The sequence below is a fragment of the Copadichromis virginalis genome, linkage group LG13, assembly GCF_057382275.1.
Source record: "Copadichromis virginalis isolate Kocher_CV1m ecotype Utaka linkage group LG13, C_Virginalis_male_GT1.1, whole genome shotgun sequence".
Lineage (NCBI taxonomy): Eukaryota > Metazoa > Chordata > Actinopteri > Cichliformes > Cichlidae > Copadichromis > Copadichromis virginalis.
In genome coordinates, this window is record NC_140630.1 from 18994842 (window position 1) to 19010830 (window position 15989).

The 15989-nt window shown below is 42.1% G+C and overlaps 1 protein-coding gene and 1 non-coding gene across 3 annotated transcripts; both read left to right on the forward strand.

Moving 5' to 3' along the window:
- The first annotated feature begins 4494 nt into the window (after positions 1-4494).
- On the forward strand, positions 4495-14107 carry pprc1 (PPARG related coactivator 1). 2 transcript variants are annotated; one of them, XM_085477769.1, is made up of 14 exons: positions 4495-4621; positions 6547-6633; positions 6770-6919; positions 7098-7172; positions 7260-9333; positions 10282-10335; positions 11119-11179; positions 11432-11502; positions 11617-12334; positions 12425-12613; positions 12717-12795; positions 12874-12995; positions 13313-13464; positions 13574-14107. In XM_085477769.1, exons 1-14 carry the CDS (start codon positions 4541-4543, stop codon positions 13672-13674), a joined length of 4014 nt encoding a protein of 1337 aa, XP_085333895.1. In that variant the 5' UTR covers positions 4495-4540; the 3' UTR covers positions 13675-14107. The 2 variants fall into 2 exon arrangements, with proteins under 2 accessions (XP_085333895.1, XP_085333896.1); XM_085477770.1 differs by having other exon boundaries at positions 11435-11502.
- Positions 13089-13228, forward strand: LOC146695536 (small nucleolar RNA SNORA50). Its single transcript, XR_014923759.1, has one exon. It is a non-coding gene; the product is annotated as a small nucleolar RNA SNORA50 (small nucleolar RNA).
- Positions 14108-15989: the final 1882 nt, after the last annotated feature.

Consider the following 15989-nt stretch of genomic DNA (forward strand, 5'->3'; position numbering starts at 1 on the left):
TCAGGAAACTTGGAAAACTGGGGCCAGAGAAGGTTTATTATACTCTAAATGCAGGGGGGCGGGGACAACTGTCAGCATCAAGTAATGAAATTGTTGTCTTTTGTGTCAAGACATGGATAATATGAAACACTGCAAGTGCAATGAGGCCAGTGCTTTGCAGTGATGCCAACAAGTGAAGCTGATGACAATCAGCAAAATAAACAGATTCCCTGGCGTTCAAGTTGAAAGACAAACATGTGGCAAGCAGAGACATTACTGTAGGAACAAATATGCAACACTTCTTTCCAGACATTGTTTTTTCTGTCTATACCTACATCTATTTAGCATATAATTTTATGTAGAAAAAAAACAGTCTAAATTTTAATATCCATCACCCAGACATATGTGGACAAGAAAAGCAAGAGGATGAACTGCAACCTTTTCAAACACTAAAAAAAAGCAGTAGGCCTACTTCAAACTACTACTAGAACTATCAGAGACTGCATACCTTAACCAAGGCTGAAAATTCCCTCCACATCATGCACAAACATATTTGTTCGGTGTGTTTTCTCAGGCACATCAAAACCCAATTTCAAATTGATATCCAGGTTTTCCCCTCAGCTGTAAAAGGCTGATGGAGTATCGTCGTCACCCTGCCGGACAGGCCAGCAGACAATATTGACACCAAGGTTTGCGGATGCGAAACTCAAAAAAGGAGACGGTGTAGGAGTTTCAAACTGATACCTGGTCAGGGTAAGAGGTCAAGTTTTCTGAAAATCTTGTGAATGTAGCAAAGACAGAGGGGGAGCACTGGTGGTTGTCAGCTTTTTTTTGTTTTTGTTTTAGAGGGATCAGTGTTTCATTAACATGCCATCTGAAACACAAATAAAATACAACTTTAGTAATATTTGTCCAATCTTTACAGTTGCATGACATCGGACATACAGGTTTAAGGTTTCACACTCCAGCATCATTCATATATTGAGTTCATTTGCAGCCACTGCCATTACAGAGCTAAGTTAGTTAGGGTAACTGGTTTCATTACAATTTAACACACTACAATGTATTCTAACTGATGTGCGCACACATTTGATTTATAGAAGGCACTTTTTTTAATTACCTGTGTGAGTGTCCAGCCTCCTGCTCCAGTCCCTCCTAGTTTTAGCAGAACAAGATTGAGGGTGGAGCTAGTTGTAATGTAAAGGCAAATCATTATGGACTGAACCATCTGCTGTCACAGTCTGGGGCTGACAGGATTTATTTTAATTAATTTTAGTCATTTGGTCTGTATTTTCCCCCTTTGCATTTAAAATGGTTTAATCTGCTAGTATATAGGTTGAGTTTGTTAGCACGGTAAAATAATTTTTCTTGTTTTGGGTTTTTGAGGTTGTATCTCTGTCTGTATGTCCTTTAGCTGAGTGGTCTCTTACAAGGGGAAACAAATCATGATTCAGTATATGTGAATTCAAGTTTGGTTTAACACTGAAAAACAGAACCCATGGCATGAAGTCAACACGGTAACCTAAATGACTCTCAAACATTTCTAAAATGAACATTATTTCCAGTTGAGTTTCCAAGCAAATATAAAAAGATCTTAATATATATGGGTTTTTTCAAACAGTTCAGTTGGCAGTGGCTAAAATGCAGTTTCTTGCTTCTTTCCCATCTGGCGCCCACAGTTTTAGCCTATAATTACTTTCAGTGACCGTGGAAACAAGGAAGTAGGGAGAGCTTTCCAGGACTTGAGGGCACTTATGTTGCTGTTTTAATGTGAACATTTTTTTTTACATGGACACAAATATCAAATATGCTAACCACAGCCACTGCAAAAGAACAACAATCTTTCCCTAAATAGACTCATCTACCACTTTGTTAGGTACATCTTGCCAGGTTGGATCACCTTTACTCATTTTTCACAGCATAGATTTACAAGGTGCTGCTGATAGCATCACACAGTTGGATGTTAAAGAAAGTAATTTGAGCTTTAATTTGGCACATTATCCTCCTGGGGGTAGCCATAAGATAATTGGGTACATATAAACAGTTGAACATGGTCAGCGTCAATGCTAAGGTACTCCGCAGCTTTTTAAGGATGGTCAAGTGGTAGTAAGGTGACCAGGATGGATCCATGCTTTCATGCTGTTTATGCCAAATTCTGACCCTACCATCCAAATGCTGCAGTAGAAACTGAGACTCATCAGACCAGACAACATTTTCCAGTCTTCTATTGTCCAGCTTTGGTAAGCTCCTGAAAACTCTTGCGTCAGTTTCCTGATCTTTAAGCAGCACCTTGTTTCTGCTTAAATCACCTTACTTCCCATTCTGATGCTCGATTTGAACTTCAGCAGGTCATCTTAGTCATGTCTACGTGGCTAAATGCATTGCACTGCTGACACGTCATTGACTAAATAACCTAATAAAGCGGCAGGTAATTTACATCTATGTTTTATCGACATAGCACGTAACATATTGGGTCAAGTGATGGGGACAATCACTCAAATCACACAACTGATGAAGATTTTACAGTAAAGTCACGGGCTCTTGTCAGACTCTGTTTTCTGATTTTGAGTTATGGTTTTTGTAACGCACTCTTTAGAATAATCCACGTACAAAATCAAGTTTGCGCAAAAGATTACCACTGCGACAACCTCGCTCAGACTAACCAAACACCACACTGCAGAGACATAGTGCTTCCCCTCAGAGCTTTGGTGACGTGAGTAAAAGACGATGGTGGAAATCTTTTGTCATGCGAAGTAATAAATGAAAGGCACAAGAAGATAGGCAAAACAGAGGGAGAGATTAAACTGGGTCAAATACAAAAGTGGGGGTGATGTGTTTCTCATTAGGATTCCTATTGTATTGGCAAGGAAAAGCCATAGGCAATTCCCTGTGTCTCAAAGGTAGAAATGGATTAAAGGTGAGCCCAACCACAAGCACACATGTGCACACTCTGTGGTCTTCCATTGTGGTTTGCTACTCTGTTTGTCTGTATTTCAGATGCATTCTCTTCTGTGATAAATAAAACTGCTACATCTTCAAACTCTCATTGGTAAAATGTTTAAGTCTTCCATTTTGAGAGGCGTCCTTATTGTGGCTGACCTGTTCAGTCCAAAACTAATGTGGTTACTTTGAGAAAGCATTCTTACCAACAGCACGCTAAAAGACATCACACAAATAGTTTGGGACACGTGGGGTGAAGGATGGGGCCTCGCTTAATCAAGCTTGTCCTGGTGCATCCCGTCGTTGCTCAGTTGAATCGAGATCTTAGGAATTTGCAGGTTAGGTCAATGCCTCTGTCTTCCTCCTCGGGTCATTTCTCAATCAGGTGTTTCTCATTTTTCTAATGCTCCATACTGTGTAAACACGACAGACAAGCAAAGTCAGAACTAGGAATAGTCACAATAAAATAAAATAGAATATGAAAACATGGTTAATAGCAATGTAAACCATGTTAAAAACCTGATTTAAAAAAAAACATAGCAAAAAAGATCATTAAAAACAGGCAATGAAAGAATAATAAGCTATTATTTCAACAAAAGGCCAGGTTGAACTGCAATGTTTTCCGCTACTCAATATGACCAACCCAGATTGGGTTAGTCATTTTGGGCAGTTATTTTGAAGGATAATCTGTATTAACTTCATTCTTATGGCCATTGGAACATAAATTCTAGAGCACGACTGATATATTGGCCAATAATAGTTTTCTGCCAATATACCACCGTCTTTGGCCTATAAATCAAAATTTTAAAAGTAAAGGAGAGACAGGAAAATTGCCCTTCAACTATATTATCAATGTTGTTTCACAGTGTGTCCACCAGAGGGCACAAACAACAACCAGGTCATCCAAAGTAATTCACAAATACATTACCACCACATCTTAGTACAGGCTTGTAAATAACCATACATAACAAATGTTTAGGGAAATCTGTTTATGTTTCTTCTGTCAGAAAGAAAAAAAATATAGGCCAATATATGATATTTAAATTATACTAGATATTGGCATTGGTATCGGTCTCAAAACTCATATTGTTTAGGCTGTAATTAAAAACTGCACATAGAGAATCAACAGTGCATCAGTAAGTCAGCATTTTAGGTTAGTATCTCAAAATTTCAATTAAATATTTCAAAAAATGTAAAAATACACAGTAAGTAAGCTGAAATTTTGAGATAATAACCTGATAATAACCTGATATTCTTCACTGGCAAAAACAAGGCCGATTAAAACCTGCCTGAAAAAAGAAAAACAGTTTGGCATTGTTATTTCGTCGTTGTCTTTGACGCATAAGTACCAAATCTCTCTTGTAGCAAAGAGAGACATTGTAGCACTTTGGACTACATCAGCAACTGACTATTGACTATTCATTCATGAGGCTGAAAACGTGGGTAGCGAGCTAGTTTGGAACTACAGGAACTACAAAGAAACGTGGCCGCTCAACCCCTGACCCCCTCTGCGTCATTTTGCCGGGAATGCTGCACCACGTGTCTCCAGCCGGTCTGCGTGCACCTCTGATTCATTACTTTTCATTCTGAAACGAGTCTGGGCAGGGAGTAGACCTCCAAGATGGCGGCGCGGTGGGGAACAGGCGAGGAGACTTTAACAGCGTGCAATATGGACTTTTTCCCTTTGGATACACTAGACGAGGTAACGAAAATGTTTTATTCTTTATTTCCTAGCATCTGGGTCCACTGTTAGTAGTGTTTGGGTGACTTTTGGGGGGCAGAGTGCTCATCTGTACGGGATGTACTGTGCACGAGAAAGTGACACGTGGATGCAACTGTAGCATAACAACTATAACTCACTGAAAAGGCGCATCTTATTTAGTGATTGTTGCAGCTTTATGACTCCGTGGTCTCATGTTTTGATAAATAATGCTCGCTGGTTAAATTTTCTTGTATTCATGGACGTTTGGTAACGCTAGCTGGTGAGTCAGTGTAGCTTGGCTGGCCGGCTGGCTAAGTGAACGAGGCAGGTTTTCTCTGACATAAAGCCAACAAGCGGTTAAATATCATCGTGACAGTTGTGCAGTGTTATCAGTAGTTGGCCTGATATTGCCTCCAGTTGTGTAGATGATATCAATATTACGCTTTTAATCTCATTTGCTGCACTTTTTACCCGATAGTCTTGCTCTTCATCCACAGATACACACGTGGCAATAAAAATCGCATTAACCCTGCCCGATTATTTTACAGTCATTCAACTTAATACAATATAGTGTGTATATAATAACCACTGAAATAAGTGTTTTGTAAACAGAGTTATTTGCTCGACAGTTGATCTGATGCTTTATTAATTTAGCTGTGTAGTTTACATGCTTTGCCCTATCATTCTGCAGTAAAGTGTCAACAGCTCAGGGATGATGATGATGATGATGCTGTTTTATATCTAACATTGTACGTACTCATACTCACACTGGCACTGCTGTTATATGCAAGTTTTCATTCAAACTTAACTCTGTGTACACATGTGGTTCAGTGGGGGATCACATGTTGGATTCCCCCACACATGCGCACGAGAGACAGTCAAATTAAAGCTCACAAGCCGTTCCCTCGGAGTCCGCGAACTGTGGTTTTGTTAACACGTTGACGTGTTAATTTGTGCATTAAAGTGAAGATTTTTGCTTTTTAGTCGCATGAATTTAAGCCAGCAGTGGAAGAAGAGCTGAAGGCCCTGCTTCTGGTTTGTTGTAGTGCAACACGTGGGTTTGGGTGGCCTGTCGTTGGACGGGGTGAGGCGAAGATCAAACATGTCTGCACGCTGTGTGCATGTGTAGATAGAAACACGTGGGGCTCTGTTAGACCACTGCATGGCGACATTAAGTTAATTTTGTCGGTTATGTTTCCAGTGATAGGAGGGCCCGTTTGTAGAAGTTATTGCCATGTTTATGGTTCTGGAAGATTACCCGAAGATTAGTTTTACGCCAAGTCAGCCAACATTATATCAAAGCGCATGCTAATACGTTTTACACTGGTCAAACTGGTCTTGGTATTCACAGAACATGCTACTAGTATGTGCATAATTTAAGTAATGATTCAGGATTTTTTCTTTTCTTTTTTTTTTTTTTTAATTCATCCATCCATCCATGGATGGATGGATACATACATTTATATTAATTGTAAAGCAGATCCAGTTGTGTTTATGTACAGAATAGCCTCTGCTATTTTGTTTTTCCTCCTCCTGCAAGTTGGAATTAAAAACATGTGCCCTCCTTTGCCCGCTGAGGTTTCCTTTTCAGGCTCTTGTTTATAAATGCCTCACTTGAGCCACGGCCATGAAAATGAATGAATGAGATTTGTTGACCTGTTTCTCTGTTTACCTTTTGTGCACACTGTTCTTTATGTGGTTTTTTGAAATGACACAAGTCCACTCGTGATGGTGAGGCAGCCCAGTGGTCCATTAGTGACACTGCAATGGTGCCTCGCCTTGAAAGGTTTGGAGGAATGTGGAAGTTCTTTTTTTCACTTGTGCATTTATGGGTTTGTTTCTTTCTTTCTTTTTAAAGCAACAGTTAGTTATTGATTTGACTGCTTATTTCAGATTTGACATTTGTTTGCTCTCCCCCTCTTTAGACTGATGAGCTGAGCTCCGGAGAAACTCTGGAGGCCCTTCAAAGCTGCTTAAATCTGTCCTTCTTTGAGGACACACCGACAATAGAGGCAAGACTAACTTCACATTGTGTAGTATTACGTTTTCATCAACTTCAAGGAGTTATACAGTATTGTAAGCTCTGTATATTACACTACCTAATGTCCCAGACTCTGACCTAATTGTTTGTTTTGATCCTTTATATAGTCCAAAGTCCTAGATGATGACAACGAAGCCACGCTGCTAACAGCCTTGACGGAGATTCTTGACAATGTAGAAGATGAGAACCTGTCTCCGTTTGACATACTGCCTGACTCAGACCTGCTGTCAGGTCAAAGGGGCAGGGAACAGTCTCCGGTTAGTGCCCAGCAGTTGTACATGTGTCTGAAATTATCTCTGCTCTCAACATTCCCCAATCTGATCTTTGAGCACAGGACAGAGTGGAACGCTCTGCTAATCTCTGTTATTCTGAACATACCTGTTTGCTAGTTTGTTAAAGTTAACATCAGTATTTTTTTTCTTGTTCACTCTCTAGCTCAGGAAATTACTGGGTTTATCACGTTCCCCTACAGAGAAAGACGCACCATCTAGGCCTTTATCAACTGGAAAGGTAGCGTCTTCCTATTTATAGTAATGTAAATAATCTTGTACTGTAGGCAGATTTTAACCAGATAGTTATGTTCCCATTTATACTCAGAGCCTCCCTAGGATACAGAAAAACTCTATGCAGAGGAGTGATGGGGAGGAAGAGGAAGACAGCTCCCTCACGCTGAGCCCAGTTGGGCTTGACTCATGTCCTGACGCTGACCTGTTAGACTGGGAGGCTCTGTCCTTCCTACATCCTCTTACCTTGGAACAGACAAATGAAGACGGTGTCTCGATTAGCCTGGGCGACCTGGTCAGGCATATCCAACCCTACTGCTTGTCGGTATGTGTGGAGAATGAGGCAGGGGAACAGATTATGCCGGAAGGAGGCATAGTGCTTGAGGTTGTGGACCGGGGGGAAAATGGAGAACCCATCCTGGCCATCCCAGACATAAATCTACCAGTTAAAGAGCAGCTTTCAGAAAAAGAGCAGAAAGTTTCAGATGAAGCAGAAGACAGTTCAGAGCATATAGTTGTTGATGACGAAGACGATGTAACGGTCAACGAGGCACCCATGAAAATCACATCCCCAGAAATAACAGGAGTGTGTTTAGATGTAAAAGATGAGAAGACCGTTAAGAGCCAAATGGAAGAAATTAAAGAGAAAAGTCCATCCAGGAGGAAAAAGAAAAAGAAATGCAAGCAACAGTCTCATCCTTATCTTGTGGAAGGAAGAGTCCTTCGGAGTGGCACCATAAGAAATGCAGCACAGGAACTGCCCAAAGAGCCCAAAAGAAAATCTGTCAAAGAAGAAAAGAAACAAAAACTCCCAAAAGTTCCTGCTGCCTCAACCCAAGTTCCATCGCTGGTAAAACCTAAAGAAAAAGAGCTATGCCAAACTGAAACTCAACCTCAGACCTCCACTACAGCAGTAATCAGTGAAGTGACTGTGCAACAAACTAAAGTTAAATCTCTGTCCTCTAGACAGGACACAGTGCTGTTAAGTGCTAAACCTGGGAAGAGTGAAGACAGGTATACACCCACAACAATGAGTTCTCAGGATCCCAGTGAAGCTTCACAACAGCCAGTCCAAGCCCCCACTGAGCTCGTGAATGTATTAGCAGCTCCCCCTGTTTCCCTCTCTCCGGTGTCTTCAGAGATCCCGACAGCTGCTCCCATCTCTGTGACTCGCGAGGTGATGCTGAGTGCTAGTGAGGCTGTCCCTCCCGTGGCTCCGGCAGTCCCAGAGCCCAAACCCAAAGCACTTAGTTTAGAGGAGTATAGACGGCTTAGACAACAGAAAAGGCCTGCTCCAGTGGAAAAGCAACGCAACAATAGCACCAAGTGGCCTAGCCTCCCAGAGCTTCCCAAAGAGCTTCCCCCTATTCCCTGCCTGCCTGACCCAAGCCCCAAGGATCCTCGACGTCCCATCACCCAGCCGGCAAAAAAGGAGGTGGAGGAGGTCAAACCTGCGTGGCAACCAAGAGGACCATGTGCACCACCGACCCCCGAGGCACTGCTGGCTCCACCTGCCTACATGGTTGCCCCTTCCAGCAAGGTTTCACCTGCTACTTCAATTCCTAAACCCCAACAAACACCCGAACCGCCCAGTCTGCCTCAGAAAAATCCTGTTCTGGTCCCTAATGTAGTTAAAGATTCAGCCATGCCCCAAAACATCACTACTCAGCTTGCAGCACCTAATGTGCCTAAAAACTTTGGGGCTCCTAACACTCAGCTCGCATCTTCAGTAGATGGGAAATGTTCTCCTGCTCTTTCAGGAGGGATGGATGGAGTAGATGGAGTCCCCATCTCTCAGCCTGTATCTAAGTGTGAAGAGCTCACCAAGACCACTCTTAAAACCACTACAGATGAAATAAAACCCACTGCTGCTACTGGATCTCTTCCCAGTGTCCCCCAGAAGACCACTGTGGTTTCCCAGAAAGTGCCTGAGGTCACTGCTCTCACTTCCTTAAATATCACCATTGCGTCTGATAGCAAGTCCTCCAAATCCACAGCTGATGGTACCCAGCTGTGTTCCACTCCAGCTGCTAGTCTCTCGAACTCCCAGAGTCTAAAAACAAAACCAGTTGTTGCTGAAACTAAAGAAACACCCACAACACCAGTGGAAGCCCAAAGAGCAAAGAGTTCCACACAGGAGCTGATTGAAGCATTCACAAGTGAAATAGGTGAGCTTAAAGTTAAACTTGTGTTTTAAAAGCTTTAGTTTGTTTTTAGGAGTAGAAACATTCTCATACCTTCTCTTCTTTCCTTTTTTGTTTTTAAGTATTATCTTTCTTTGACAAGAGTAATTCACTGATATGCTATAAACTGTTGTCAGTGCCACAGCTTTGCTGACTTGAACTCACTGTGCTTAATCTGCTCCAGTGACAGGCTGATGTGCAGGAATCCAATATTAGAAATTATAAATTGTCTACTGTTAGAAAGCAGGAAAATGCACAGTGTCACTTTAAAAATCGACCCATTTGTGCTCTTCAGGACTGTTACGTACAATAATCTGTTTCCTGGCTGTCACGTTTTCAGCTGAGCCTTTGTCCTGTGTCCAGTCTATTCTCTGTACCGCTGTAGTTCTGCTCAGTTTGAGTGTTACTGTGAAAAGAGCTTTTGTGTACTGCATTATAGTACATGTAATAGTTTAAGGGGGGCTTTTTTGCCCATTTAAAGTGCCATGTTTTTGGCCTCTGCTTAACTACAGCTCTAAATAATGCTTAAAGTAGGCTTCAGTTCAATCTTTCACACTCTGATTTTTAAAATGAGCAGTTTTAACTCCTGAATCGTCAAGGTCACTCTCCCTTTAAGCCAGCTTTCTTCTGATTGGCTGCTTCTTGTAAACAACAGCTTTGAACAGCAGGTGGGTGGAGCTTCTGTGCTCACACCCCAGGTGGAGATGGCCATATTAATGATGTCCACTATCAGTGAATTCATTCAGAGCCACGAGTAGAACAAAGTGTCTGAAGCCTGATCATTTGGGTTTACTTACACATGTTGACATTATTAAACTGTTTGAGCATCCACTATTGCTGGCAGTATATCTATGAGAGAAAATAAAAAGCTCTGCAGTTTGCCTTTAAATGAGCATCATTCTGTTATAATCACATAATGACCTTTATTTACAGGTATTGAAGCTGCTGATCTGACCAGTTTACTGGAGCAGTTTGAGGAAACCCAAGGTAATTAATAATGCTTCAGTTTTCTCTGTATCCACTCCATCTCAGAGGTTTCGTTTGAACGTTTTGCACACTCGGATTTATTTTACTTCCTTGAATTATAATTAGATGGGTGTTTAGGCCAGTAGCTCCGTGTGTCACATAGTGAAGTACCAAGCTAAATGTGGTCAGAGGATCAGTTTTCCTGGTTTTGTAATGGTGCAATGTAGTATGCAAGCTTGCAGCCCCATCTTTGGTTAGCAGTAGTGGATTAGTGGGTAGGAGTTGTGATTGACTTCAGGAGATGTGTGCTTAACAGGGGTTCATGCATGAACTTTCCTTTAGTTTGCAAATCACATACAAGAACCGCCTTGTAGTTGGTCTGTTACTATGGTAAATGGGTGAATTCCAAGCTTGTGTTTCTAATAAAGCCGTTTGTTTAAATTCAAAGATAGTGGGGCATCTCTGTTTTTAACTGTAACATTCCCCTTTAAGAGAGATGGATGCTGCAGGGGCCAGAGAAGCTGCTCTGTGCACTTGTCTGCTCAGCTACTGGAATTCTGCCCCGTCTGCAAATCCATTTAACTCGAGCCCTTCTGTCTTTGTTTGGGCGGATGTACAAGGCCTGACTTATGTCAAGTGTTTGGGTTTGTTTTTGTTTTGTTTTGTTTAAATGCGCTTTATGTAGCTGCTGACTATTTTCAGTCCTATGGAAAATAAGCCCTGTACTAAAAACATTTCCACTGAGAGTTTTTAACCTCACTTTGTGCACCGATGCACTAACTTTTCTATTCCTTCCCCCTTCAGCCAAAGAGGAGCAATGTGTGTCGGAGGTCTCTGGTAGAGCAGCAGCTGTAGGAAACTCGAGGTGAGTTACCCTACAGCCCTGACGCTGCTCTGTGTGAGTGAGTAACTGTCTGTGAGAGTGAAAACCGTTTGATTTGTGTGACAGATTGTGTATGTGAGGAGGTGGTCCAAGCCCACCTCATGCCAAGACCTACCGCAAATCCTGCCAGTGCCTGGCAGCACTAAGGGCCATCTCGGGTTGGGCTGAAGACCACCGAGGTTTGACCTACGCTGTTTACCGCTGATATACTAACATACGCCTGTGCTTGCTCAGCAGTGTCGAACTGGTTCCAGAGAAGTCTGTTGTGGAACGTGTAAAAGCTAGTGACATCTCAAGCACTGCAGGTAAATGAGCATTTTGACTTGATTAATTTAGAGATGTTTTGTCTGCTCAAATGCTTCATTTATGTCAGTGTATACAGAAGTCTGAAGTACTCATGATATTTCCCTCTGCTTCAGCTCTGACACCTCCAGCCACTCCTCCTCATCAAATGTGGAAACCCCTGGCAGCTGTGGCACTGCTTGGGAAGAGCAAAGCCTCCGAAGCCTCCAAGTCGAGCCCCTCCAAAGTTATCCAGATAGAAGCTCGGCCTCTGCCCTCAGTCAGGCCACGTAGCAAACCCACGCTCGCTGCTGCCACTGTAGCCCCCGATTTGGCGTGCATGGATCATGACTATTGCCTTCCCAACAAAGGCACTCCCACTGCAGAGCCAGGCAAGCGTTGGAATATTAAACAGCAGTCCTTTATCACCATTAAACCCATCAGGCAACATACTCCAACCACTACACAAACAACCCCAGCTGCCCTGGCATCATCTCTCCAATCTACCATAAATCAGGCGGTTTTAACCAAAACACAAGTTTGTCCAGTGAAGCCCCTGGAGCCCAAGGCAAATAGGTTGGACGAAAGCTCTGTTATGGAGACTCCAGATGCTTCTCCTACTCGGCCAGAGACTGAATTGAAGGAAAGGAGCCCGAGGAGAGGTCCGTTGGGAAGGTCATACCGTCGCCATGCTGCTTCTCGCACACCCAGCCCCAGATGTAGTTCTGAAGAGAGGCCCAGAGGTCGGTCTAGAAAAAGATCACATCATTCTCCCAGTCCAATGTCCAGCTGTTCAGAGTCAGACTCCGATTCTTCTAGATCTCGGTCTAGATCACACTCTCCAACAAAGAAAAGGTTTGTCCCAAAACATGTGTTTGATTCAGATGCATTAAACCTCTTCACTGATGTGTAATGATTTCCCTTTTCCTTCTTTTTGATTTTTAGGTATCGTCACCAGAGCAGTTCCAGCTCCTCGTCCCGTTCCTCCTATCAGCCTTCTGTGTCCCGCTCTCCTCCCAGAAGGAGAAGGTATTCCTATTCTTCTTCTCGTTCTGGCTCTTGGAGTCGCTCCAGGTCACGATCTCGGTCCCCTCAAAGACGGGATCAGTGGAGTAAAGGCAGACAATTGTACAGGTACAGTACTGTGACTTCTCTTGGTAGCTGTTTCATTTGTGCCCTACATATACTTTGAGAAACCTTGAAATGACGAGTAAAGGCTTCATCTTTTCTTCTTCAGTCCCTCATATCGGCCCAGCTATGGTCATGCTCCAAAGCCAAATGCGGAAGAGGTGAAGAGACGCAAGGAGAAAGCCATTGTAAGTTAATTATTCTAGGTATAATTAAGTGAAATGATTCCAGTAGTTATGATGTAAAACTGATGGACTCTCTTCCAGGAGGAGCGCCGCGTTGTTTACGTTGGTAAAATCCGGGGAACGATGACCCAAAAAGAACTAAAAGAGCGCTTCTCCTATTTTGGCGAGATCGAAGAATGTACCCTGCACTTTAGAGACCATGGGTAAGTAAGCTCCTCGTATTATACATGCAAACATCTTACATCACCACTTTTTCTTAGCATAGAGCTTTTGGGAAGGTTTTGTAAATGAGAAAGTTGCACTGTCTTTGAACCTTCTTGGTCTTGTCTATGACCTCTTAGGCCAAGCTACAGTGCTAAAGCAAATTCAGGCTTGTTCATAACTGGAGCTTCCTGGCATCACCACCAGGTGGCTCTTTTAAAAGCAAGTTACACCTTGAAGCTATGTGCGAGTCCTGTTGCTGCCCTCTCTGCTCAAACTAAAAATGAGGAGGAATTAAACTTTTGGTCATCTGCCACAGGGACAACTACGGCTTTGTGACTTATTACAACACCAGGGATGCTTTCACAGCGATTGAGAATGGAAGTAAACTGCGCAAGCCTGACGAGTTGCCGTTTGATCTCTGTTTCGGTGGAAGGAGACAGTTCTGCCAGAGCAACTATGCTGACTTAGGTATGCTTTTAAATTTCCAGATGCAAAAAAAGTTTCTGCATAACTCTTTGATTTTTTTTTTTTTCCTCTTCTTATTTTTAATGCAATTCCGTCTCTATAATCATTTCAGATTCGAGTAGAGAGTACGAGCCAACGCCTGCAAAAGGCAAGTATCATGCACTAGACTTCGACACTTTACTGAGGCAGGCCCAGCAGAATCAGAAGAGGTAACGAGAGGCCTGCAGCAGGACGCAGCAGATATTTACCTCAGAGCTGACGATGGCTCCTCACCTGCAACACTGTTTACAGTTTAGCTGTTGCATTAGGGATTTGTTTTTTGTTCTTTTTGTAATGTTGTTTCTGCAAGCTAACACCTTCTATTGAAGTGAAGATTTATAATGAAAAAAGCAAAAGGAGGCAAAAAAATTGAATAATGGAATAAATACAACAATAATTTTTAAAGTTTATTTAAATGTACAATTGAACTTGAATTGAATGGAGAGGGAAATGTTTTTAAAAGGGTGGAATAAGTAGAATGGCGCTCCCTAATTATTGGGAGGAGGATGTATTACATTGTAATGTATTACAGACCTCAATAAAAAAGAAAAATAGTTTTCTTTTTTTCTCTCTCACTGTTTTTAATTAAATTTGAATTTATAATTTTTCTGTGATGTAATTGTTAATTTCATGGAATATGTGATGGTTCAGACTTGGTGCTTTGGTTTCAGGGTCCGAGTGAATTCATCAATTCAAGTTTTGTAATTCTGAAGAAGAAAAGAGTTGAGTACAATAGCAGTGGCTCATTTCTGCTAAGCGTCCCAGTGGGCTGGTATAAATAATAATGGATTGTATTAATATAGCGCTTTTTGGGGCCCTCAAAGCGCTGTACAATTCCACTATTCATTCACTCTCACATTCACACACTGGTGGAGGCAAGCTACGGTTGTAGCCACAGCTGCCCTGGGGCAGACTGACAGAAGCGAGGCTGCCATATCGCGCCATCGGCCCCTCTGGCCATCACCAGTAGGCGGTACGTGAAGTGTCTTGCCCAAGGACACAATGACCGAGACGGTTCGAGCCGGTTACAAGACGAACTGCCAACTCTTTGAGCCACGATCTAAATGAAAGAACCCCAGAACTGTTCAGCTAAATGTGCTTATTAATGTCATTGGTTAAACTTGAGATTTAACCAGCATTTCCTGCTGTGGTAATCATTGTGTTTTCTAAAAAGGTGAAATTCTCTCCCTGTCATAGCTTTCTGCACTACCCCAATGAAAAAGAGCCATGTTTAATATTAGTTGTCACACTGCCACAAGCCTGTTGCATGGATTTTGTCATATTTTTAATGTGTGTGCTGCAAAGTTTTCTATTCAGTTACATTTTTAGGTCACTTTATACCATAAGTTAAAGATCTTACTGTATTGGGGAGAGAACCCAAACAATTTAATGAGTCTGCACTGTCACGAAGTGCTGTGACAGCGCATCATAGCAAGGGCTACAGCATACTAAGCCTATGGCACCCTAACCTGATCCAGCCCAAACTGTAAGCTTTATCAAAAACAAAGGTTTTAGCCACATTTAAAGGGTACAGAGGGTGTCTGCCTCCTAAATCTGAACTGGGAGCTGATTCCACTGGAGAGGGGCCTGATAGCTAAATATGAAAGTTTGTTTCCACCACTGAACCAAAACGTAATACTTTGAACCCCATCCATAATTCCAAATTTCAACTAACTTACTTCAAATATCAAGTTATTTTCTCAGAGAACGGAGTAAGTCGAACTACTGCGATAACCTGAAATCTTGACTACGGATGGAAATTTTTCTTCAGTGGTGGAAATGAGCTTCCATAGCTGAAAGCTGTGCCTCCTGTTCTACTTTTAGAAACTCCACGAACCACATGTAGGCCTGCAGCCTGAGAGCAAAGTGCTTTATTAGGATAATATGGCACTAAGGTCTTCAAGATATGCATTTAACTACTGCAGAGACTCCACCCATCCTACATCCACCTGTTTGACCACTGCCCTCAGGGAGATGCTACAGGTCCAGCCAAACCAGGACTAACACACTGTTCCAGTTTTTTTCCACAAGCCATCAGCTGTACTGAACACGCACATCAGCACCTCTCACACATAAACACCACCACCACACAACACAAGTGCAATACCTCAAAGCAACCTTGCACATCTGTATAAAGCTTTAATATGTGTATAGTTGGCATTTTTAGATTTGTTTATTGTTAGCTACTTGTTTGTTTTATTGCTATTTATTATAAATGCTGATAGGAGAGGGATCTTGATATAACAGCTACCCACTATTTTAATCATTTGTTATATTCCTTTTGATACTCTTTTTTTTTTTTTTTTACTCTTTATGCAATTCTTTCATTAACTTTTCTTGGCTAGCATCAATGACTGTGTAAAAAACATGTACAAATCTATTCAGGGCCATTGAATTTATTTTTTTGTCCTGACTAGTTGACCTAATCTTTGGACTCACCCCCCGGATATTGTGAAAACTCGCAACCCTGTTTTGTAGTCATTGTAGTA